The 25,425-nt window shown below is 41.6% G+C and overlaps 1 protein-coding gene across 5 annotated transcripts in view; it reads left to right on the forward strand.

The window, feature by feature from the left end:
* Positions 1 to 24,225, forward strand: part of ZDHHC3 (zinc finger DHHC-type palmitoyltransferase 3) — a 49,865-nt gene extending 25,640 nt beyond the window's left edge. For 4 of the 5 annotated variants that reach the window (XM_040433599.1, XM_040433602.1, XM_040433600.1 and 1 more), the window contains exons 4-7: positions 868 to 964; positions 2,400 to 2,481; positions 4,646 to 4,776; positions 23,499 to 24,225. In XM_040433599.1, the coding sequence (XP_040289533.1) occupies positions 868 to 964; positions 2,400 to 2,481; positions 4,646 to 4,776; positions 23,499 to 23,753 (565 nt within the window). In that variant the 3' untranslated portion in view covers positions 23,754 to 24,225. Of the gene's footprint in view, positions 1 to 867; positions 965 to 2,399; positions 2,482 to 4,645; positions 4,777 to 14,743; positions 19,011 to 23,498 lie in introns of those variants that run through there. The other variant, XM_040433603.1, reaches the window with a different exon arrangement.
* Positions 24,226 to 25,425: the final 1,200 nt, after the last annotated feature.

Consider the following 25,425-nt stretch of genomic DNA (forward strand, 5'->3'; position numbering starts at 1 on the left):
AATGAAGGAAATTCCAAACCGTTATTACCCTCCCCAGGAGTGGTCGACCAACAAAGATCATGCCACTCAGACATGTGATATTGGACTATTTGCTTCAATAAATGACCAAGTCTAATATTTTTGACTCATTTGGTTATCTTTATCTACTTTTAGGCAGATTTGTGAGAATCTGATGTCGTTTTTGGTCAAAAAATTCTGAAGGGTTCACAAACTGTCAAGCACCATTGTATGTGTATATTGTATTGATGATGAGCTGTAGATCCAGACGTATCATTTAGTTCATGAGGGATGATGCCTATATACACAATTAAATAGTAGTTTTAGCATAGAAAACCCCTTAAATATGGGAGCCATCTCTGGCTCTAGAATCCTCCAAACAGTGGATTTTTTTCAGGGTTAGACCCAGTCAGCCAGATATTAATAGAAGAGAGCTTGAGTACTCCAGAGCAAGAGCCGCTGCTTCCTAGCAATTCTCTGCCCTGGCTCATCAATTCCTTCAGAACCACCACTTCGCTTCTGATGTCCAGAAATTCAGAGATACAAGATTCTGCATCAAAAAAGGCAGAATGTACAATACATGAGACCATAAGGTTTTTGAGGGCATTGTGGAGCCTTTCAAATCTGCCCGAACACAGTCCATGCACTTGTCAAAGCACTGTGTACTGGGCATATTAGCAAATGGGAAAAAGACAAAAAGAGAACTACCGGTAACTGCAAAAATAAGCACAGAATATGTATTACAAAGATGAAAGATTGTCTCTATAAAGTCAATGTTAACCAGAAATAAAGCGTCATTGAACGACAATATTCAACATGGCTTCAGTCCGGTCAGTCTGTAAATGCTCATTTCTCACTGTATTCCCCCAGTGTATGTAAAAGATGTATCAGGAAGATGGATCACCATTGTCCGTGGGTTAATAACTGCGTGGGAGAAAACAACCAGAAATTTTTTGTTTTGTTCACTGTGAGTATCTAACTATAAAGGCTAAAAATATTAATGTGTGGATGTGTCAGTGTGTTTATGGGGCTCTACGTTATCAGCATATAAGGCTTCAAAAAAGCTTGGTGTGATAGCTGTCAGGGTATATTCACATGCAGCAGTAATGTTAACGGATGCTTTTGCACTTGTTTCCTCACCATTTTACATGGAAACAGTCCATGTTGTTTTCAAAACCCCAACCACAATTGCTAGAACTCTGATAGAACGGCACATAAATACACATGGTTTTTTAATCGTGGTAATGCCGCTTTCTGCCGCACCATGGCCACTGCGCTCCTTAAGGGCTCATGCACACGAGCGTATTTTCTTTCCATGTCCATTCCTTTTTTTTTGGACCGTATGCGGAACCATTAATTTCAATGGGTTCGCAAAAAGAAACGGCAGTTACAGAAAGGACTCCCTGTGCATTCTGTTTCCTAATGTCCGCATGTCCTTTCCACAAAAAAAAACAGTACATGTCCTATTATTGTCCGCATAACGGACAAGGATAGGACTGTTGTATTATGGCCAAGCTGTTCTCTTCCGCAAAATGCGAAATGCACACCGGCGTCAACTGTATTTTTTGCGGACCGCAAAATACATACGGTCATGTGCATGAGCCCTAAGGGTGATGCCACACACAGCTTTTTGTGGCAGTTTTGGATGGAGTTTTTGGACCCAAAGGCAGAAGTACCCAGAAAGGGAATGAGAAATATAAAGGAAGGACTTCTACTTCTCCTTCCTGCTGGAGCCACTTCTGGCCACAAAAAGCTGCATGTGACACCACCTTAAATGGCATTTTGATATGCCATAACATTTGATTAGTGAGGGTCCAACCTCTAAGACCCCTGAGATCAGACAGGAATACAAGGGGTGAGGTGTAACTCAGATCCTCCCCACCCCATATGATTTTTTTTAAAGGGTTATGCCAAGTATGAAAATTATTCTCTAGCCACAGGATAGGGTATAACTAAGTGATCAGTGGGGGTCCTGCTTGGATTTCTTGCCGCTCCATTCATTCCCTATGGGGCTGCCGGTGATGGCAGAGTTCATGCAGTCCCATAGAAAGTAAATGGAGCAGGAGGGCACATGCTTGGCCTGCCAGTCCATCAGGACGGGAACATGGGACGCCCATTCTTGAGATTGGTAGGAATAACTTTCATACTTTCATTTTGTGGATAGGGGTAAATTTCATACTTGGCACAATCCCTTTAACCTGGGCTCTCTGTATTGGCATTGTTCTATATAGCAGGACTTTCATTCAAGTTCATCCATTCTGCTCCCAAACTAGAAGTCATATAGGGTATTTTCTGAAAACTAAAATCTTGCAGCAATTTAGTTTTTAATTTTTTTGCTGAAAGCGAAATGTTATTTTCTGTCTGCTGTTTGCCGGAGAGCTGACATTTTCTTTGTTTTTCAGATGTACATAGCCCTGATCTCCTTACATGCCCTCATCATGGTAGGGTTTCATTTCCTGCACTGTTTTGAAGAAGACTGGACAAGTGAGTGCATATGTACTGTAATGTCTAACATTTATGGCACACAGTCATGCCAGCTATAATGGGGTGAAATTTTTTTTTTTTTTACTTCTGGTCCCTATACTTGGTTTACCATAGTACTTGAATGTAATGCTCTTATTGGTTGATCTGACAGTAAAGCCACCATTTACAGACGCTTTTATTATACCAGTAGACTTGTCACGGAGGCTTTCTTGATGACTTGGTAAAAATATTTTTTTTATAATTTCATTTATTTTTTTCCATGTCAATATCTACCATATTTTTTTACGCTAAAAGATGCCCTGGATCATAAGACGCACCTAGGATTTAAAGCAGCTCTGTCACCAGGATCAACTTTATTAAACCAGTCATATTGGCCGGTAGGGCTCATGATGCTGACTAAAACAATACCTTTCTTTTGTCTGTATGCTAAACCGCATAAGGGCTCATGCACACGACTGTATGTACTATCCTTGTCCGTAATGCGGTCAATAATAGGACATGTTCTATTTTTTTGCGGAACGGAAATGGAATGCACACGGAGTAACTTCCGTTTTTTTGCAGACCCATTGAAATAAATGGTTCCGTATACGGTCCGCAAAAAAAAAAAAATGGACACGGAAAGAAAATACGTTCGTGTGCATGAGGCCTAAAGCCGTAATATATAGATTAGCTTTCTGAGCAGATCTCAGTGTGGTGAAGCTATAGTACATAGTGTATATGATATGTAGATGATAGGACACGGCTCTGCCCTCATTATGTCTAGCCCTTTCAATTCAGGGGAAGGGGTGTTACAAAGCAGTGCTCAAAGGATTCAGCCCTGCCTCCTGGTGCTCCAACTTCTCATTTGCATATGAATAAAAACACAGATGTCTCTGCAGCTGTTTAGCATACAGACAAAAGAAAGGTATTGTTTTAATCAGCATGATGAGCCCTACCAGTCAATATGTCTGGTTTAATAGGGATTTAATAGGGATTCTGATCAGATCTCCATTCCTCATCAGACCTCAGATCAGATTTAAAATAAAAGAACTTGCCTCTCCTGCTTCGGAGGGCGCCACCACTTGCGAGATCCAGCGTGTTCTTTCTGCACTCACAATTCCCTGGTCTTCTGCTCGTGCTGCGCTGCACTGTGAGCTGACGTTGCACAGTGTCAGGTCATAGTGGGCTACATCCTGATGCTGTATGCAGTCAGGACCCTGCACAGTGGCCTCCGAGCAGAAGACCAGTTAGCGGTGAGTACAGCCAGCACCAGGAGAACTATATTCGCCCCTCCCCGGTATTACTGTGTACTAATGACTATTTTTGTAATGGAAGTGCCAATTAGTATTCCCTTCATATGATGCACTGCCATTTTCCCCCACTTTTGGGGGAAAAAAGCTTGTCTTATGGAGTGAAAAATATGGTATATTACAAAATTCTGTATAATCTTGTAAATACTACATGCTGGTAATAGTAATGTCCACTTCCGGACCATATTGTATAGGCTGCTTGAAGCAAGCAGCAGAGCAGCACGGTGGCTCAGTGGTTAGCACTCTTTCATTGCAGCGTTGGGTGGGGTCCTGGTTTCAAATCCAACCAAGGGCAACATGTGCATGGAGATGCATGTTCTCTCCGTGTCCGTGTAGGTCCGAGTACTCCAGTTTCCTCCCACACTACAAAGTAGAGGGAGCTGTCTGCTTCTGGCACCAGAGCTATTGCCAAACAGTTGATTGTGGGGATACGGGGTGACGGACCTCCACTGATCAGCTAGTTATGGCCTATCCTGAGGATAAGCCATCACTTAATAAAAGGTAGACATCACCTTTAATTTGGAATTTAGTGCCCCAATGAGGACAGGTACCGAATAGAGTCATGGCAATCTCTGTACGGCGATACGGAATATGTTGACACTGTATAACTGAATAAAATAATAACTGAAGTCACTTCTTGTAGACAATAGGTAATGAGATGAAGAGGAAAAATGCTAGTATTTTCACATTTGGAATAATGTTTCCCTTAGGTATTTTATTATTTAATGTATTCATTAAAATAACCTTCTTGTGAGGATTTCAGCTGCTGGATAATCACGAGTTAAGTAGTAAAACTGGTTAGACCTGCTCCTTGTACCTGAACAAGCTGACCCTTGCACGTGCCCTAATCTCTGCTCCTTGGCTTGTTCCCACAGAGTGCAGCTCCTTCTCTCCACCAACCACCGTCATCCTCCTTATTCTGCTTTGTTTTGAGGGTTTGCTTTTCCTCATCTTCACTGCGGTGATGTTTGGCACACAAGTACACTCAATCTGTACTGATGAAACGGTGAGTCCCAGAGCTGTACTTCACGCCTCTTAGTCACAGACAAAGCTTTTTCTTTTAAAAATCTGTGTTCCCTTACATTGGAAGTGTTCAATGAAATCAATTTTCTTCTGTTTTTAGTAGGGGTTTGCGTAATTATCAGGAAATATCTTTTAGTTGAGATTGAGTCTTGGGGGAGTCCACACGGCAAAGTGCGGCCGTGATGTGACCACAAATTGCGTCTACGTGACATTTTACAACAGTTTATTTCAGCAGACAGATTGTTAATGGATTTAAAATCTGCTGATCAATAGCAGTTATATTGGCAAAATTATGTCTTCATTAATAATCAGTTTGAAAATTGCATCAGTGGAAAGAAAAATTTATTTTATTTTCTTCTGTGAAGAGATAAACATGGCTGCTTTCTTCCAGAAACGGCACCACACCTGTCCATAGGTTGTGTGTGGTATTGCAGTTAAGCCCTATTGACTTCAATAGAGCTGAATACAATACCAGACACAGCCTGTGGACAAGTGTGGTGCTGTTTCTGGAAGAAAGCAGTTTTTTAAATATCCTGGACAACCATTTAAAACACCTCTAGCACCAGCTTTCTCCTTACTCTCCACTGAGTACATATTCCATCATGGCTGAACAAGGCGTGTATGTGTATGGGGGAGTTTGCCAAACGAGCTGTTGAAGGTGTATGGGCACCATTTAAAAGTAAATTTTCTAAACTGGACAGTAGTGTAAAATTATTCTCAAAATGATGTCCGTAGATGTCATGTTAGGGATTTCTTGAAGTCTACTTTCATGTTTTTCAAGCAAAGAAATTGCATTCTTATATACAGTATATGATGATGCGTATTCTTGAAGTTTTCATTCCAGAAAAATTTGTTCCATAAATGTAATGGTTATGGGGGGATGTCATCTCATTCTGTGTATTCTCCTGTGAATCCCACCCTGTATTACAGGGTTGATCACCATGTACAATACATACTGGTAGATAAATGTACATTTTCTTTAGTAGTGAGAGCGCTGAAGAAACATTTTGTTATATGCTGTTAGTGTTCTCTTTACTATTTAGCTAAATGTCAGCAGAGATTTATTCCTCCCGGCTTCCTCATACACATGTGTACTCTACTCGGGGAAGGAGGAATAAGCCACAACCAGAATCCTCCTATTATCTCCCACAGGAACAAAGGATTGGCATGTTGAAATCCAATATGCGCAATCCTACTTTTGCCTCCTTCCTGCTGCTGGAATTTGGCTGGTATGGCCAACTTACATCTAATGTATATACGTGAGTTTATTGTATCCATCATTCTCTGTGTTCACAAAACCCAGAGCATCTATCCCCAGTCCCTTACTGCACTCATTAAAGGGGTTGTCCCACCAGAAATATTCTACAGTTTTCAAACCAGCACCTAGACCTGAGTACTTTTGTAATTGCATGTAATTAAAAATTTCACACAGAGTTATTCAATAAAATGTATCTATATAGCGCCACCTGCCCTTTGTTTTTTTTTTCTTATTTCTTTGTCCTGCTCACTGAGAAGGCCGCACATGCTCAGTTTCATTCTTTAGCTGCCTCCTGAGCTGTGATAGGGAGAGCATAGACACGCCCCCTTAGCTGCAGCAGGAAAGACACTCCCCTTGTATGGGAGGTAAAACCTGCCAAAATGAAATTGAAAAACCTAAAATTATAATTAAAATAACGTTTTAACATTTTAATTTCATCTAGTGTCTGCAAAATGCACGCCAAAATTAAGAAGAAAATTCAATTCCTCCATTTGAATTTTCTTTTCCAAGTCCAGTTGTGGGTAATAAGTGTCAAAAATAAATGTAAAAGTAAATAGCCTTTTTCATTTTAAATTTCCACTTTGTCAATTAATTATCCTCTTCCTATAGTGGGGTTTTCATGTCAAAATCATAAATCAAATGAAAACACCAAGTAGAAGCTGAAAATGGTAGATTGAGATTTCAATTTCATCACTTGCAGGCATTTTCCCTGCCAAAAGTCAAATGAAAAAGAAAGCCCATTGGAATTTTCATTTTAACGTTGTATTAACATTCAGATTCATTTAAATGAGCCGTAGTGGGCGTGGTGCAGCATGCAAAATGCTTTTATTTAAATCCTGACTGAGCAGTGACTCACTCAGTATGTCTGCTAGAGGGCGCTGTGCTTCTCCACATTTCCAACAGCTAACACAGTATCAAGTTTATCATTCCAATAGATGGCGCTGTGACAGTGAAATCTTAGTACTGTGCTGAATGCATAGGATAAGATTATGAATCTAATAGATGGTGCCTTCTTTTTGAGGAGTGAATTATACTAGGATTATGATTATATCATCAACTCTGCTGCCCTTTTAACCCCCTAGATGTCGTGGTGCAGCAACTATGGGGTTAATTCGCTCTTCCATACTTGAGTTGGTGGATGTTGCTCCAGAAAAGTGCCAAGAAGCTTAAAAAGTTGCAAATTATGGTACACATGTCATGACTTTTTTACATCACTATAGTGGCATACTACTAGTAAATGTCCCCCATTTTGTCTGTGTGATCAAAAATCAGGGTGCATGACTTGCAGTAACGCGGAGCATCCTTGGCATCACTGTGCTGATTGGTGGGAGAGTTCAGACCCCCATGATCAGTATTGATGGCCTACAATAGCGCTCGGCAACCTTTGGCCAGGAACGCAGCTTTAGCGTAGCTATGTCCTATTCTTGTCTATGTTGCAAACAAGGACAGGCATTGTTGCAATGGATCCGCAAAAATCAATGCAATACGGATGTCACACATGTTGTATTTTTTGCGGATCCATGTTTTGCAGACTGTAAAATACATTCATTTGTGTGCACATGACTGTATGTATTTTGTGGTCCGCAAAAACTGGATCCGCAAAAAATACAGATGACATCCATGTGCATTCCGTATTTTGCGGAACGGAACAGCTGGCCCCTAATAGAACAGTCCTATCCTTGTCCGTAATGCGGCCAATGATAGGACATGTTCTATTCTTTTGCAGAACAGACATACGGAAACAGAATGCACACAGAGTAACTTCTGTTATTTTTGCAGACCCATTGAAATAATTGGTTCCGCAAAAAAAAAAGAACGGAATGAACATAAAAGAAAATATGTTCGTGTGCATGACCCCTAAATGTCAGGGTTTGGTACGGTGCTGGCGGGGTCTTTAAAGATGGCGCCTGCTCCACTCAGGAGCCGCGGGTGGCCGCCTGCTTCTTCTAGAAGACACCCGTGGCTCATGTCCGCAACCTGCACTAATGCCGATCGCGGATATTTAACCCCTCAGTTGCCACGGTCAATCCTGACCACGGCATCTGAGCTCGTGAAACACGTGTGGTGATCGGAGGAGTTGGAGCGTGTGTGCAGCAGCCCCTGTCTTTGTGAATGACAGAAGGCTGCTGCATTGTATTTCCTTGCCTGTAATAGGGCTCCATAGAAAAAAGCTATTTTCTCATAGACTCCAATGCTAGTGCATTGGGGTCTATGAGAATAGCAATCTAACGATTGCATGTTATAGTTCCCTATGGGAACTATAAAAAAAAGTGTAAAATATATTTTTTTAAAGTAGAAAATAAATAAAATAAAAAAACATAAAAAATTCAAATCACCCCCCTTTTCCTAAAATAACAAAAAAAAAACAAAACACATAATGGGTGTCACAATGTGCAAAAACATCCATAGTATAAAAATATATTCCCTATATGGCAAACAGCAAAACGGAAAAAAAGCATCCAAAAGGCTGATTTGCCGTTTTTGGTCGCTTCATTTTCTACAAAAAAAATCAAATAAAAACTGATCAAAAAGTCAACACACCCCAGAATGGTATCAATGAAAAGTTCAAATCACCCCGCAAAAAATCAGCCTCCAAACAGCTCCATACACATAATTACAAAAAAGTTATAGGGGTCAAAATATGGCTACAAAAAAAAATAATTTGCCCCACTTTTTTAATTTTTTATCACTATCAAAACGCAAGAAAAACTATACACTTAAGGTATCGCCGGATTCGTACTGACCTGTACAATAAAAGTAACCTGTCATTTTTATCGTACATTCGTAAATAAACAAAAACTGTAAAACTTCGGTGGAATTGCTTCTTTTTTTTTGGCAATTTCGCCCCATTTGGAATTTTTCTTCCCGCTTCCCACAACATCATATGCAATATTAAATGGTGGCATTGGAAAGTACAACTTGTCCCGCAAAAAACAAACCCTCATATGGCTATGTGAACAGACAAATAAAAAAGTTATGGCTCTGGGAAGGCAGGGAGCGCAAAACGAAAGGGTTATGGTTAGTGTCAGTGTTAGGGCTCATGCACACAAACATATTTTCTTTCCGTGTCCGTTCTGTTTTTTTTTTTTTTTTTGCGGACTGCATGTGGAACCATTCATTTCAATGGCAAAAAAAATAACTAAGTTACTCCGTGTGCATTCCGTTTCCGTATGTCAATTCAGCAAAAAAATAGAACATGTCCTATTATTTTCCGTATTATGGACAAGGATGGGACTGTTCTATTAGGGGCCAGCTGTTCCGTTCCACAAAATACAGAATGCACACGGACGGCATCCGTATTTGTTGCGGATCCGTTTTTTCGGATCGCAAAATACATGCGATCGTGTGCATGAGCCCTCCTTAGGGTTACGATTAATTATGGTTATGGTTATTATTAGGGTTGGTATTAGGGATCGACCGATATAGATTTTTTAGATCCGATATCGATAATCTGTGAACTTTCAGGCCGATAGCCGATATTTTATATCTCGTAATATATATTATATTAGTTTATAGTCACAGGTGGTGGAAATTTGCATTTAGCACTAGTATATTATAAATGTAAATTATACTAGTGCCAAATGCCAATTTACACACTATCCCCCCTCCTCACTGACTTTATTAACCCCTATCAGACCTCAGATCAGCCCTTTATTAACCCCTAGCAGACCTCAGATTAGACCTTTATTAAACCCCTATTAGACCTCAGATCAAACCTTTATTAACCCCTATCAGACCTCAGATCAGAACTTTATTAACCCCTATCAGACCTCAGATCAGACCTTTATTAACCCCTATCAGACCTTAGATGAATAAAATAAAAAAACTCCACCTCTCCTGCGCCGCGACTCCTCTTCATCTCCGGCGTCTCGCTCCCCCGTCTTCTCCGGCCCGCGCTGCACTGTCACCTGACAGCGTGCAGCATCAGGTCATAGTGCGCGCACTACGTCCTGACGCTGTACGGGGTCAGGACAGTGCAGCGTGGGCCCTATCAAAGAAGACCAGGGAGAGTGAGTATCGGAAGCACTTGCTGCGCTTCTTCCCTGCTCCCGGCACCCGATGCATACTAGTGCGCGCTTCCATAATCCTGAATATCGGCCGATAATATCGGTACTTCTGATAATTAGTCGATCCCTAGTTGGTATTACAGTTAGGAGTCCGTGTTAGGATTAGTAATAAGGTTAGGGTCAGTATTATGGTTAGGCTCTGTTTTAGAATTAGGGTTATTATTACAGTTAGTGTCAGTATTTAGGGTAAGGGGTCAATATTACAGTTTGGATCAGTATTAGGGCCAGGGGTCAGTTTTCGGGCACATAAACAGAGGGGTCCCACAACGATCATGCAGCGATGCAGACAGGCCTCTGCTGGCAGGTCTGCTCTGGTGTAACGTCGCAGACGGCTTGATGACATCATCTACGTCACAGAGAAGCGCCCCTGTTCTTTTGTCAGGACTTCTCACACGTGAAGACTGCACCACACAGAACTGTATTGTGCACTGCCATATATCAATATTGTAGGCTGGGGATCAGCAACCTCCGGAGCTCCAACTGTTCGGAAACTACAGCTCCCAGAATCCTCCTTTCACATCTATGGGAGTTATAAGAACAGCTGAGTAAATGTGCATGTTGGGAGTTGTAGTTTCACAGTAGCTGGAGTGCCGAAGGCAGTGCCGTAGCTAAAGGCTCATGGGCCCCGCTGCAAGAGTTCAGCCTGGGCCCCCCTTCCCTAAGTACTTTGTGGCCAGGGGCAGTGGAGCACATAGCCTTTGCGGTGCCTGAGGCAAAAATTGAAACGGCAACACCTAACCCCCTTGCCAAATTTATGACCTAACCCCTTCTCTTCAGCCAGAGGAGTGACTTGACCAGCATGTACTTTGTATAATACCAGTGTCTTCTTAAGCAGCACAGGGGTCTTTGGACTCCCTCAGGCTCCTGGGCCCAGTAGCGACTGCTACCTTTGCACCTCCTATAGCTATGCCCCTGGCCGAAGGGTGCTGAGCTCTATTGTAGGCCATCAATACTGATCATGCGGGTCTGAACTCTCCCACCAATCAGCACAGTGATGCCAAGGATGCTCTGCGTTTCTGCAAGTCATACACAGACACAATGGAGGACATTTAGGCACCACGGCATCTAGGGGGTTAACAGGGCAGCAGAGTTGATGATATAATCAAAATCCTAGTATAATTCACTCCTCAAAAAGAGGACACCATCTATTAGATTCATAATCTTATCCTATGCATTCAGCACAGTACTAAGATTTCACTGTCACAGCGCCATCTATTGGAATGATAAACTTGATCCTGTGTTAGCTGTTGGAAATGTGGAGAAGCACAGCGCCCTCTAGTAGACATACAGAGTCACTGTCTGTTCAGGCAGGAATTAAAGAGGACCTTTCATCTGTTTTACTTATAGGAGCTAAATACCTGTACTTGTGGGGTACTCCCAGCTAATGCTGCCACACGTTTTTTTTCGTAAACATCTCCCATACGCCCCGCTGCGCCCACCTGAAGTTCTCACGCTCAGTATGTAAATACTGAGCATCGGAACAGGGAGGAGGAGACACCAGGGTTTCTCATTGGGCGTCCCCTTCTCCCTGGCTGTGCCGCGATCCAATCGCATCAGAGAGTGTCACAGCCAGGGAGAAGGAGACGCCCATTAAGAAACCCTGGCATCTCCTCCTTCCTGTTCCGATGCTCAGTATTAGCATACCCAGCGCGAAAACTTCAGGAGGGCGCAGCAGGGCGTAGGAGCGATGGTTAAAAAAAAAACTGAGGCAGCATCAGCGGGGGGTACCCCGCAAGTACAGGTATTTAGCTCCTTTAAGTAAAACAGATAACAGCATTTTGCATGCTGCTCCACGCCCACTACGGCTCATTTAAATTAATCTGAATGTTAATACAACGCTAAAATGAAAATTCAAATGGACTTTCTTTTTCATTTGACTTTTGGCAGGGAAAATGCCTGCAAGAGATGAAATTGAAATTTCAATCTACCATTTTCAGCTTCTACATGGTGTTTTCATTTGATTTATGATTTTGACATGAAAACCCCACTATAGGAAGAGGATAATTAATTGACAAAGTGGAAATTTAAAATGAAAAAGGCTATTTATTTTTACATTTATTTTTGACACTTATGACCCACACTGGACTTGGAAAAGAAAATTCAAATGGAGGAATTACATTTTCTTTTTAATTTTGGCATGCATTTGGCAGACGTTAGATGAAATTTAAATATAATTTTACTTTTGAAGGTTTTTGAATTTCATTTTAATTTTGGCAGGTTTTACCTCCCATACCCTTGAGCTACCAGGTTGAAATAAATCTAGCAGAGCAATGAATGGGGATATCTCTGGACCCATGTGTGCTACAAGGCTGGTTCTAGATTTGTTAGAAAGAGATGGTCACGTACTGTATTGAAGTTAGTTCCCTGATTGATCTCTCAGCACTAAGGCTATTACTGACAATGTGATGAGCTGGTCTTCAAGCCTTCACAAAGCTACTTTGCAAAGAGATAGGTCAGTCTCCTAGCCTCAAGAATTCTTCATACCTCAGGCTTTCTCTCTGCCTGCTTCCTCCAGGTTAGTCCACCACTTGTGCCTGCCCCTAATGTTCAGACAAGCCTCCCTCTATCTGCTGGATATTAGAGATTAGAGGATGTTTAACAGTGGTATTCCAGGATTTTACTATTGATGGCACATCCTATCCTCAAGGTAGGCCATCAGTATCAGATCAGCTGTTTCAGAGTAGTCAGAAGTTGGCATCGGAAATACACCGGTCTGTCCGCTGTGTATTGAACGGAGCTGTTAACTGTAGCGCTGTTCTTTTTGAATTGATTGGGAGCAGTGCTGTGGTTACGTGTTCAGTCTAGTATACAATGGACAAAGCTGTGTAGTTCTGGCGTCGACTTCTGCCGGTGGAACTACAACTAATTAGCTGATTGGCGATGGTGCTGGGAGTCGAATCCCTGCCAATCAGATATTGATAGTCTATTCTGAGGATAGGCCATCAGTATTAAAGTCCCGGAAAACCCCTTTACTTATGAGGATAAACCCGCTCAGTAAATTTTTATACCCTGTTATTTTGGCTTCTTAACTATCACAGATGATGGCAGCAGTTTCTATTTGTTCACTGTGTTTCTTATCTGCTCTACTTTCCCCCTTTTGATAGTGATTTTCAATATTAATTTTGCAACCTTTAATCAGCAAACTTATAATCTTCCTGCTTCTTAAGGTGGTCATACACATTAGTCTAAAGTTGATCAAAATGGACGATTACAAATAAAACAAACATTTGCCTGTTGAAATTTAACAATGAATAATCGTTTGAAAAGAAGTCAGTCATGTTTAAAATTTTCACCTGATGGTCGGAAGAAAGATTTTTCGTTCAAAGAAAGATCATTAATGAACGAAAGATCTTCCTTTGAAAGACTGTTCCCAGAACGATCTTTCATCCATCACCCAATTTCATTGAACGTGTATGGGCAGCTTGAACACCTGTAACTCCCAATATGGACTAAAGTATGTATGATCATGTCTGTGAGAGGAACCCCCAGCAGATGTTTGTTTGTTCAACTGGTGATCAAACATCAACCTACTTCTTTCTAATGTGTATGGCCAGATTTAGGGGTGATTATGATGCATCAGAACTATGCAATATCCAAGCAGTGTACTAACAATAAAAATAGTTGTTAGGCTCCGAGCTCACAGATAGTGAAATGTTGTAACCTGACCTACTGTAGAATTGCAGATGTTGTGATCGTTGGGGGTCTAGGAGCTAAGCACCACTCTGGGAGTATAGGCCATATGCATCCTACATAATTGGTTGAAAGGTCCAACAAACAATTTTTCCTGCAGTTTGGTAGGGGCCTTAAGGTGCCCATACACATTGGATAAATGTTGTCCAAACCCACTGATATCGGTGGAACCGGCTGACCTGTAATGTGTATGATGTTGTCCTGACTTTCCACCAACTTCAGATTTGGAGGGGAGAAGGTTTGGGCTGTTGGATTTTAACATGGTCAATCATTTTATTCTCAGGAATAATTTACCACCAGAGGTGTCTTATAGGATACTTGTATGCTTGGCTGAGCAGGCACATGTATGGGGGTGTCAGGAGAAGTAGCTTGTCCGCTGAGCAAGCATTTGGCCAACAGCTGTCTTAGGTGTATGGCCAGTTCTACTGTCCAGACCGCTATCTATCACAACTTCTGTAAGTAAAAGTATATAAGGAAATTGGTGTAGGTCCATCTTTGGCTTTTGGATGATAGATGAACGTACACCATGAAAATAAATCTAATATTAGATAGTCCTCTACTGCCACAATTATTCTGTAATGTATTAATAGTGCTGGTGAAGACTTGCCTACACATAAACTCCTTCTGTCTGATGCTTTCTGTAACATTTCTTTTCAATATGCTAAAACTATAATAATCCTCTCAGATGTGTGTTCTTGTGACTGCTCTGTGATGTTGGTGGCCTAGATTTTTGTGCTATAAATTTTATGAAGAGGCAAAGTTTCTAGAGATTAGATGCCATCCAGCCGTTTCTCGTCTCGTTTTGGAGCTCTAAATGTCTCCTACACCTTGACCTTTCCACAGGACAACCATTAACTCGTTATAACCAGTATATTGTCCTGTGACATCCTTGGCCTTCCATATTTACTGAAAGTTTGTGATCTTTCTGTTTTCAGGGAATAGAACAGTTGAAAAAGGAAGAGAGAAGATGGGCCAAAAAAACTAAATGGATGAACCTGAAGGCAGTATTTGGCCATCCTTTCTCAATAGCATGGCTTAGCCCCCTCGCCACACCAGACCAGGGAAAAGCAGATCCTTACCAGTATGTGGTCTGAGGAATTCTGTGCCAGCTTGGCCGCACAGAAAGACACCACATTACTTCCATTTACCAGCTTGACATTGAATGTTTCATAAAAATACGACTTATTTAATTTTTTTAAATGTCCGAGAGTTACTGCTCAGAAGCCGCCAACATGCAACAGTTTTCTTTGCTCCTGTTTTCTGGAACCATTAGATCATTACTTTTCCTTTGTCTGCTTTCACAGTAACACAATAATTGTCTTTCCTTGACTCTTTACTACATCCCAACCTGCGTTGACTACATCTGCCATCATTTGCCATAGCTGACTGTGCCAACTAACTATTAACTTGTTTTGAGCCTAGTCATTAGGATGCATCTTTTCTGAGGAAAACTTGAATTTGGTAATGTTTGCTACTCCTGGAAAACCAGTATCTGTAAAAGATGAAGATAAAGTTATTATCGTGGACTTTATCCCTTTAAAATTTGTTAGAAGTATTATGGATTCGAAAGGTTTTCAGCCATTTTTTTAGCCAAGCATCGTATGGGTAAACTATTGCAGATTCGTTTTCTTGTGAGAAGACCATAAACTTCCTGCTCTTCAAGGTTTTCCATAATGTCAACCAAAGCGGGATATGTATTTGACAGTTCTGGGGGTGGGAGTAACGGGGAGTCCAGCAGTCAAAAATCATGCTGACATGCAGTTTTACCACAAAACCAGGCCAATTTGTGGTCAAAACCGCATTTGGGTAAGATTTTTGGCTGTGGGCGTTACATTTGTATTATTCTAACTGCTGTTTTATGAGGTGTTTTCTTTATATCCGATGATGTCACATATAAAGACCTTATGAACTCTCTTCTTCTTCTCCCTGCTATGGGAGGGAGGTAGATTTTAAAGGGGTTTTGTAAAGTATGGATAGGGCATCAATATCTGATGTGCGGTGGTCCAGAATCCTGCACCCCACTGAGGAGCTGTTTCATTGTTTGGCGCCAGAAACATACAGTTCCTTCCATTGTGTAGTGTACGAAGCAGGTCACTTCAGCATTGCTCCCATTAATTTGCACTGATTCATCTGAACGCTGGGGGAAGGGGGGTGTTGGACCCCGCCAATCGGATATTGATGATATATTCTAAGGATAGGCTGTCAATAGCAAAATCCCGGAATAGCCCTTGTCCGGGATGAGTAAAAAATGGTTGCTTTCCAAAAAAGGGGTCGCACCTGTCCACAAGTTGGATGTGGTATTACAACTCTTCTACATTCACTTCAATAGAGCTAAGCAACAGTACCAGACACAAAGCACGGACAGTTGTGGTGCTGTTTTAGGAAAATGGCAGCCATGTTGTTCTAATCCTGGACAACTAATTGTGCACTGTCCACATGCTGTCAGTCTGCTCGGCCGCTGCCACTCTCTCTGACGACAAGCATACCAGACATTTTCTGCAGAGAGTGGCTATGGTCCAAGCAAACTGACAATGCAGGAAGATGCATGAAATTTGTATACTGTATTTTAATCACATTCAGCTGGAACTTAGAAAAACACCTTTAACCCAGTTTTATAATTTACCACCTTCTCATCAAAACTTCTGCTGTAGACCTTTCTTCCCGGTATATTAGAGCACACAATCATAAGACTACAAAATTCCAGATGCATTGTGGAACTAAAGCAAATTGAAAGAAAAACTGATAAAATTGTGATGTACGGCTTATGTGAAGAGAAGGACAACCTCCAGGAAGCTCAAATATAAAGCTACTATAAGATTGTTTTTCTATTTATATCGTGAAGATTATCATAACTGGTTGTCTCCTCAGTCTTCTTATCCAAGTCTTGCTTGTCACATGCCAGATTATACTGGTCTTGCTGGTTTTATACATTCTGCATTTGTCAATCCTTGTCATCACTGGCATCTTAAAAGATGGTTTGTCAGTATATGTGATGACTGGAATGTTCCTTGTGTAACTTCCAGCATTAAGTGAATATACAGCTTTTGCCCTTTTTCGAGTCATGGAGTTCTACATGTGTTCATAGCCTCAATCACCAGAGTGGGACCAACTTGGAGATCATCAACGCTGTGGTTAAAGCCCCAGTTATCCATGACTAGATGATATCTGAGTAGTCCTAAGCTTCCCTGGAGAGTTAATTTCATAGAGATGGATTTTTTTATTTCATCTGATGTCTCCCAACTAGCTCATGACATCATGGCATCATTATTATGGGCAGTCAGGCTTCACTGTGGCCTAAAGAGTATACAGAAAACCTTCATGTGGGCCCTCTTCAAGAAATTGACACTATAGCCATGTAAAGCTCCATAATTGATCGAAAAGTGAATGATACATTTTTATATGTTGGAATTTTAAAATCTTCTCATCTGCCTCATATCTTAGTATATCTAGTGAGGGTATGCTATGGTTATACATACCCTTTACTGACCTATTACCATGATTCCATACGGCAACTATTTATTTGCATGACATTGCATAGGAGTAGGTTGGACTGAGATGTATATTCTAGGAACCTTAGTGCATGAACCTGAACCCATCTACCATGGCAAATGGTTGGTCTTTACAATGAGATGACATCGTTGACTGTCTATAACTAGCAGTACATTTCCCCCTTTCATGTTCAATTTATTCAAGACTTGTAACTGGAAACGATTTTGTTAAAGGGGCTGGCCCATGAACAACATTTAGACAAATGTATGATCGCTGGGGGGGCTGACTGCTGGAATCTCCACCAATCACGAGAACAGGGATTCCCAACTCCCATGTGTGAATTTGAGCGGTGGTGCGCATGCATGACCACAGCTCCATACCCTTCTGTGGGACTGCCTGCAATCTCCGTCATTGAAAATTCAATTTTGAAAATGAAACTGCCATTTGCATCAGTAATCCTTTTTCGTTCTGTGTTTTATATGATCATAAACTTGAAGATTTTCTTGAATTTCTTTGTGCTTCTTGTATTTCTTTAGTCCCTGTCCCTAGTTTAGGGTGTCTATATTATGGGTGCCTCTATATTGATTTAACTGTAGCATCCTTGTCATACTTGCATGTACTGTTTTTGCTATGTGATATTTAATTTTCTTTTTTTAATGTCATTTTATGGTTTATTGCCTGTGTGGTACACTCGGTTATCATTTTGCCAATCTTTGAAGATGTTAGACCAAGTGGATCCTCATATTGTCATACATTGGCCTGAAGGGTCATGTGTCTAATGGTCACCATTAACCTATGTATAGCATAAAGCTTTGGTTACTGTTATGTATGAGGACAGAATAGTTATTCATTGGATAAATTGGGATCTCGCATACCGAGCGGTGTTAACCCATAGTTTATCTATGATAGCTTATGAAGTCTTCAATTTCCATTATGTATTCCTACACCAACAAGCACTGAACCATGTAAATTACGGTATATATTTGGCTGCAGAAACAAAAATGCCTTACATTCAAGATATAAAAAAATCGTAATTACATTTACTACATATATTACATAAATGCTAATACAGCATAGCAGTTAAATTACCCACATTGCACTGGTTGATTATTGCTTGATATGTTAAGGTAGAGCTAATTACAGTTGGAATTTGCCCTGGTTTCAGATCCCTGATTTATCTTCTCTGGGGCAGAAGCAATGATGAGAGATGTAGTTGTAAACCATCTGATTCCCTCAAGATTCTCACGTCATAACCAATTTCAGTATATAGAAGCAGATTGTAGGAGGCTGTATATATCTGTGTTGCTCATACTATTACATGTATTCTTCATATCATGTGTACAGCTATAAATATTCATGTAAATTCAGAAGCACATTCCATTCATGAAATTTTGCTGAATATTTTTTTAATTATTTTGGGGCAATCAATTGTACCATATGTACCGGTATTTTTGGTTTATTGAATTTCCGTTTTTAGCAATTCCAATGATCCAGATTTCATTACTGGGCTTCCCATCTCTTAAGAACAATTTGCGAGGGTGTGACAGACTAAATGACCGTTTTTGTTTTCTGTTAAAATGTGAATTCTGCATCTCATTTAGCTCTGTACAATATATGCTTCCATACTAAAGACAAAAACGTTAATGCAATAAAAGGTTTCCTAGAAAACGCCGCTGTGCTTTCTCTGGTCTGTATGCTTTGCTGCAGCTGTTACAGGGAAGTTTATCGCGTAATGTTCTTTCATTTTTATGGGGGGAAAAAGAATTTTGGGCAAAAACAAGACTCAAAAGTAAGGATATTTCCTTTTAGTGGAGCATTTTTATCATGAAAATGGCAAAATGAAGTCAGTCATCTTGTGGGAATGCAGTTTATTTAATGAGTGAGCTTGAATATTACATTTTGGGGTTTTTGTTTCTATTTGGGGGGCCAGTGTTATTTTCTCTAATAACCACAGAATCTTTTTGTTGCAAGTCTTATCCATCTCCCCCCATTTATACTTGTTCCCGCTACTCTGGTCCTGCGATCGCTGGCTCCCTGTCACAGCCTCGGTGTTGTGCGCCGTGACACTTTAGCCGTTCTCCTGGTTCCTCCCCTGTTTGGTGTCTTTGGGGTTAACTATCTGGCTGGGAGTGGCCACTGGGGTCATATTGCCTGTGGCTTCCAGGCTGGAGTCTGTTGTCCTCCAGCCTTGGTGTGTGCTGGAGTTGCTCCTTACCAGTCAGTTAGCAGCTCTGTCTGGGGCTGCCATGCATCCTGGCCGCTTGGGGGTCCAGGCAGTTTCTGGTTCGCTGGACTGCGTGTTTGTTGTCTTTGTGCGGTGTCCTGGTAGGTGATCGGGTTCCAGTCATTGTTGCCTCGACAGGTGAGTGCTTGTTGTTGTGGGCTCTTACCTGCCTATCCAGTTGTTGTTTTCTGCCTTTCCTTTCCTTGTACCTAGGCCTGCTGGAGACTCCGGTTCATCCGTTTTGTGGATGAACTGGTCGTGTCAGCCCTTTCTTTATTTGAGAGATTATCAGGGTGACTCCGGGTCCTATGTTTCCTGGGTATGGGCCGTCCTACTATCCAGGTCCACTCATACGGTGAGGAGTAAGGGCGAGGATTAGGGATGCAATTGGAGGTGACCACATCCCTTTTCCCAGTTTCCTGAACTAGTTGCTATCCCGTCTGCTTCCCATTGTACGGTGAGGGGTTCCCCCACTCCCCACCGTGACAGTATGTCCAACTAGGTGGCCCTCAAACTGGATTGATGACCTATACAGGACAGGAGCAACTCCGGCACACACCAAGGCTGGAGGACAACAGACTCCAGCCTGAAAGCCACAGGCAATAGGAACCCAGTGGCCACACCCAGCCAGATAGTTAACCCCAAAGACACCAAACAGGGGAGGAACCAGGAGAAGGGGAGCAAAGCACATACATGCTGCAACAACAACACGTTGCCCCTGGCAACTAGCATGCACATCTAAAGTGTCACGGCGCACAACACCAAGGCTGTGACACTCCCCTTCCCCCATGTTACAATCCCTGCTTTGTTTTCTTCCGATCAGGCCATGGACATGGCCACGTGCGCCACTGAAGCCAGTCACTGGTTGCAGCAGTGCACATGGCCATGTCCATGCCCGGGCCATAAGAAAAGCCAGGGACTGGAGGAACAAGAGCCGGAATGCTCGATTGGAGTTGTGGGGAACAGATAAGTATGAATCTTTCAGGAGGAGACACAAGCTATAGACCTTTCCTTAAAAGCTAATATTCCTGGAAAACCCCTTTAGGGTTTGACGTAGCTATAAGGGCTCATGCACACAAATTATTTTTTTTGTCTGTGTCTATTCCAGTATGTGGACCTATTGACTTAAAAAAAAAAGAAATTGACTCTGTGTGCATTCCGTGTTCGCATGTCCTATTGTTGTCCGCATTACGGACAAGGATTCTATTATGGGCCTGCTGTTCCGTTCCGCAACATGTGAAATGCACACAGCCGGTATCTGTGTTTTGCGGATCCGCAATTCGTAGCCCGCAAAACAATGGTCGTGTGCATGAGCACTAAGAAAGGTCTCCATTTTAGTTTTTAAGGAGTGTTTACACTGAAAAAATGGATCAGCAGCAGTATAGTGATTATGTTTTATTTACTTACAGAAATATTGGCAACTTTGAGCAGCTACAGCAAAAATGGGAACCAGAATAGCTGTACTTCCTATTCACTTGCAAAATTGAGTGATGCAACAAAGTAGAAAATTTTTAATATAGCTGTCGGTAGGGCTCATGCACACTACCGTTGTAAATTTTGCGGTCCGCAAAACACTGATGCCGGGCGTGTGTATTCCATATTTTGAAAAACGGAACAGCTGGCCCCTAATACAACAGTCCTATCCTTGTCCATAATGCGAACAATAATAGGACATGTTCAGCAATGCGGACATATAGAAATGGAATGCGCAGTCATTTCCGTTTTTTGTGGCCCCAAGTGAATGGCTCCGCATACATGATGCAAAAAAAACAAACTGAATGGACACAGAAAAAAAAATACATTTGTGTGCATGAGCCCTTAAACTGAATCTATCACCAATTTTATTGTAAGGCCCCCTGCACACGAACGTGTGCGCCCCGTGGCCGTGCTGCGGGCCGAAGTGCACGAACACCGACCGTAGGGCAGCCGCAGCGGATCGCCGACCCATTCACTTTAATGGGTCCGTGATCTGGCCGTTCCGCAAAAAGATAGGACACGTTCTATCTTTTTGCTGAACGGAATTACGGGATGAAACCCTGCACCATTCCGCATCTCCAGATTTGCGGACCCATTGAAGTGAATGGGTCCACATCCGTGATGCGGAATGCCCACGGAACGGCGCCCATGTATTGCGGATCCGCAAATGTGGTCCGCAATATGGCAACGGGCAGCAGACGTTCGTGTGCAGGAGGCCTAATACTGAGTCACTTACTTTTTTGATCCAGTTATTTTAATCCTTGGTGAGAAGCTCCAGCCTGATCTGAACATTCTAGTCCTGATAATCCTGAGCTGAACATTCTAGTCCTAATAATCCTGAGCTGAACATTCTAGTCCTGATAATCCTGAGCTGAACATTCTAGTCCTAATAATCCTGAGCTGAACATTCTAGTCCTGATAATCCTGAGCTGCGACTGGTCCTGCCCTCCCATGGATTATTGATAATTCTCTTCCTATACTGTGTATACAAAGAAAGCTGCCAATCAGTGGGGAGAGCCAGGACCTCATGAACACAAGGACCCCCAAGACTGTGCTTTTTTGAGGGAAGGCCTTAATAAAGTGAACCAGCATTTCAATGAGGGTTATGTCACCAATTTATGCTGCTCTCAGATTCAGAAATATAATTACCAAACACTGGCTACTGTCTGACATCTGATTACTAGTATATAGCCATACACAGTATATTCTATTTCCTCCTGGATACTGTCTTCACTATGTTTTCAACAGAGCCCCAGAATACCCCTTTAACTTTCTTACTCAGTGACTTGAACAAGTTATGTCATATGTCTTTAAAGCTATGAACAGTATAGCATTCAGATAATTATGGTGTCAAATTTTTTATTAAAAAAAAAACGGATTTTCTGAGATAAATTAAAAAAGAAATCGCAAAAAATTCTACTAGCCCACTCAACTGGGTGAACTTGCTTAAGTTGGGGGCTATAATGTTGAAGTGTGCAGAGACTTGAATCTAGCAAGGATGTGAGAGCAATATTTTAAACATTTTATAAATGAATTCGGAATTACATAGAACTGGAGTATACTATTAAAGAAGCTCTCCAACAAGAAAGTGTATTCTCTGACCTTTTAGAAAGGTACCTGATGTGAAGGTAAAAATGTTTGTGGGAGTGCTTCTTTAAATCATGCCACTAATATAAATGTATCCCACCCGGCAGATATTGCTGTTATATGACTTTCCACAAATACCGCCATTTATCAAAACTGCCTTTTTCAAAACGTATTGCCTGCCATTGCGCCCTGTGGCAAATCAGTTTAGTTTTTCAATAGATGTTGGTTATGTTCTGTAGTCGAGACTTATAATGTAGGAAGCCTCATTGGTAAACACAAGGGGTGTGGTTAGTGTCACATGATCTGCTGATGTCAGGACACCTCTCCCTGACCTAAGGCATGATAGGACAACAGTCACATGACAAACCAGGAAGTAGGATTCAAACATGGGGGATAAGAGAAAACGGTAAATGGGAGTTAGAGTAACGGATGAAAGTACACTTCAGTGTGAAAAGTAGTTTATGGCACAAACCCCTTAATAACAAAGTAACAGGTGGCTTTTACCTTCCTTTTAGCATATCTTACCTATGCTAATGAATAGGAGGTTGGTAGTAACTAACGTATTGAACATGCAGCCCATGTTGTCTATGAAGTTTATGCACTTCATGCAGCATGGACAATCAGCCGTCTGTGCCGCTATTAAACTACTACATTGAGAAAATGATGAACTTGGTAAGTTCTTCCCTATTTATTCATTAAAGCCAAAGCATTGGTTACTCTTGTTCCAGAAGCTATTATTTTTTCCCCCCTATGCTATTATTTTCCCTATAGTACAGCGCTGTGCACTCATATTTGACCATTGTAAAGTCCCGAGATTTAGGAATTCAGTAGTTAGATGAAGGGTAATGATTGGGCCGGGTTTGCTTACCTCCTGATGATCGCACATTTGCTAACTTTGCTTTTGTCCTACTCAGGGAATTGAACGACTGAAGAAACAAAATCCAACTTGGGAGAAGACTAGTAGGTGGGATGGAATGAGACAAGCTTTTGGCGGCAGTTTTTCTCCTGCGTGGTTCAGCCCTTTCTCAGGAACACTCTATCATAAGGTGCCATCAGATATTGAAACCGGAAAAGGTGGAAAGGACAGTGAAATAGTAACTGGCAGGTTGGAGGGACACGTTGAGGTTATTGAAATAGGGGGTGGAATCGGTCACTGCACCAATTCCTAAGAACCAGAAACCACATCGCCCACAACCTGAAATGTATTGGCTTACATTACATTCAGTGTTAAAGTCTCACCACCGCACCATCTCAAAACCTCTGTTTTCCATTTTATATCTTATGGCAGCCAAACCAAATGTTACATTGCACACTAGGTCCATCAAATGATTCATCCACCCGAAGGTGGATATGCCAAGACATCAGGTTTTGGTTCTACTCTGTTGTGAAGTGAAGCATGGTGTCATCTCTTGCGTTGTACATTGTACCACTTTGCAAGGCCTTACTGTATTCTTTTTATTACATGTTAAGCATATTTTATATCTTACATTGTTGCCCATAGATAACATCTATGATTACTCACAAACCCTCTAACTTTCATTGACGTATGAGAATACCATTTATTGGGGAACAAATGGCTAATAAGCTTGGGGCATCTGTCGGCTTGATTAACCCTATTAAACCAGTGAACATGTCTAGTAGGGCTGACGCCAGGTTTATATCACCTTTTTTTTCCTGTTCTTCTGATCCATCAGAAAAATAAAGAAAAACGGATCCTTTATTTAAAGCATCCATTATGTACATTTGGCATCTGTTTTAGCCATTTCCATCTGAAATCCATTATTTTAGACAGAAAAAAAAGTTATGCAGGAATTTTTTTCTTTTCCATCTAAAATAACGGATCTCAGAAGGAAATGACTAAAATGGATGCCAAATGTGCATAACGGATGCTTAAAATACAAGATCCGTTTTTTTCTGTTCTTCTGACAGTTCAGAAGAAAGGAAAAATAAACGGTGATATGAACCCAGCCTGACTGTGCTCTTTGAAAAAATATATCTTCGCCTACTCCGGTGCTGCATTTAGGAGAAATGTGTTTTAAAAAATATGCAAATTAGAGCTTAAAAGGGTATTCCAGTTGTTACAAGTTATGTTCTATTCACAGGATAGGTGATAACTGTTAGATTGGTGGGGATCCTACTGCTAAGACTCACACCGATAATAACAGGGGCCCTGTACACCACGGAACCCCCCAAAATGAATGAAGCATCGGGCACTGCGGTCAACAATTTCCGGAAGTCCCATAGAGATGAATTGAGTGGCGGTTCGCATGCTCGATCTGCTGATCCCAGCGGTTGAACCCTCACTGATCTAATAGTTATCCCCTATCCAAACTTGTAACAACCAGAATACCCCTCTAAGTGCCCTGAGTACACTTTTGTTCCTCCACTCTACTTCCCTGGAGGGGACAGTGTACAGGGACGCAGAGGAGATAAGCACAGTGAGAGGCCTGGGCCTGCCCTCTGTGTACTTTAAGGGGTTTTCTAGGATTTTAATATTCGCCTGTCCTCAAGATAGGTCATCAATATCAGATCGGCAGGGTTCAGCGATCGGCTGGTTGAAGAGAAGGCCGTGCTCTGTGCGAGCGCAGCCTTCCCTTCATTGTTTAACTGCTCGCCGTCGACACCACAGCGGTGAGCATGTGTAATTACCAGTTAATTACATTCAGTTCAATGGGATGTCTCGTTCCTATGCAAGTGTATAGGATCTGTTATTGATGACCTATCCTAAAGATAGGCCATCAATATTAAAATCCCAGAAAAGCCCTTTAAGTGCTTTGTATATTTTGAAAAACACAGATTTCTCCCAAATGCAGCAATGGTAAGAAAGGTATGTTTTTAATC

The sequence above is a fragment of the Bufo bufo genome, chromosome 5 (assembly GCF_905171765.1).
Source record: "Bufo bufo chromosome 5, aBufBuf1.1, whole genome shotgun sequence".
NCBI classification, from domain to species: domain Eukaryota; kingdom Metazoa; phylum Chordata; class Amphibia; order Anura; family Bufonidae; genus Bufo; species Bufo bufo.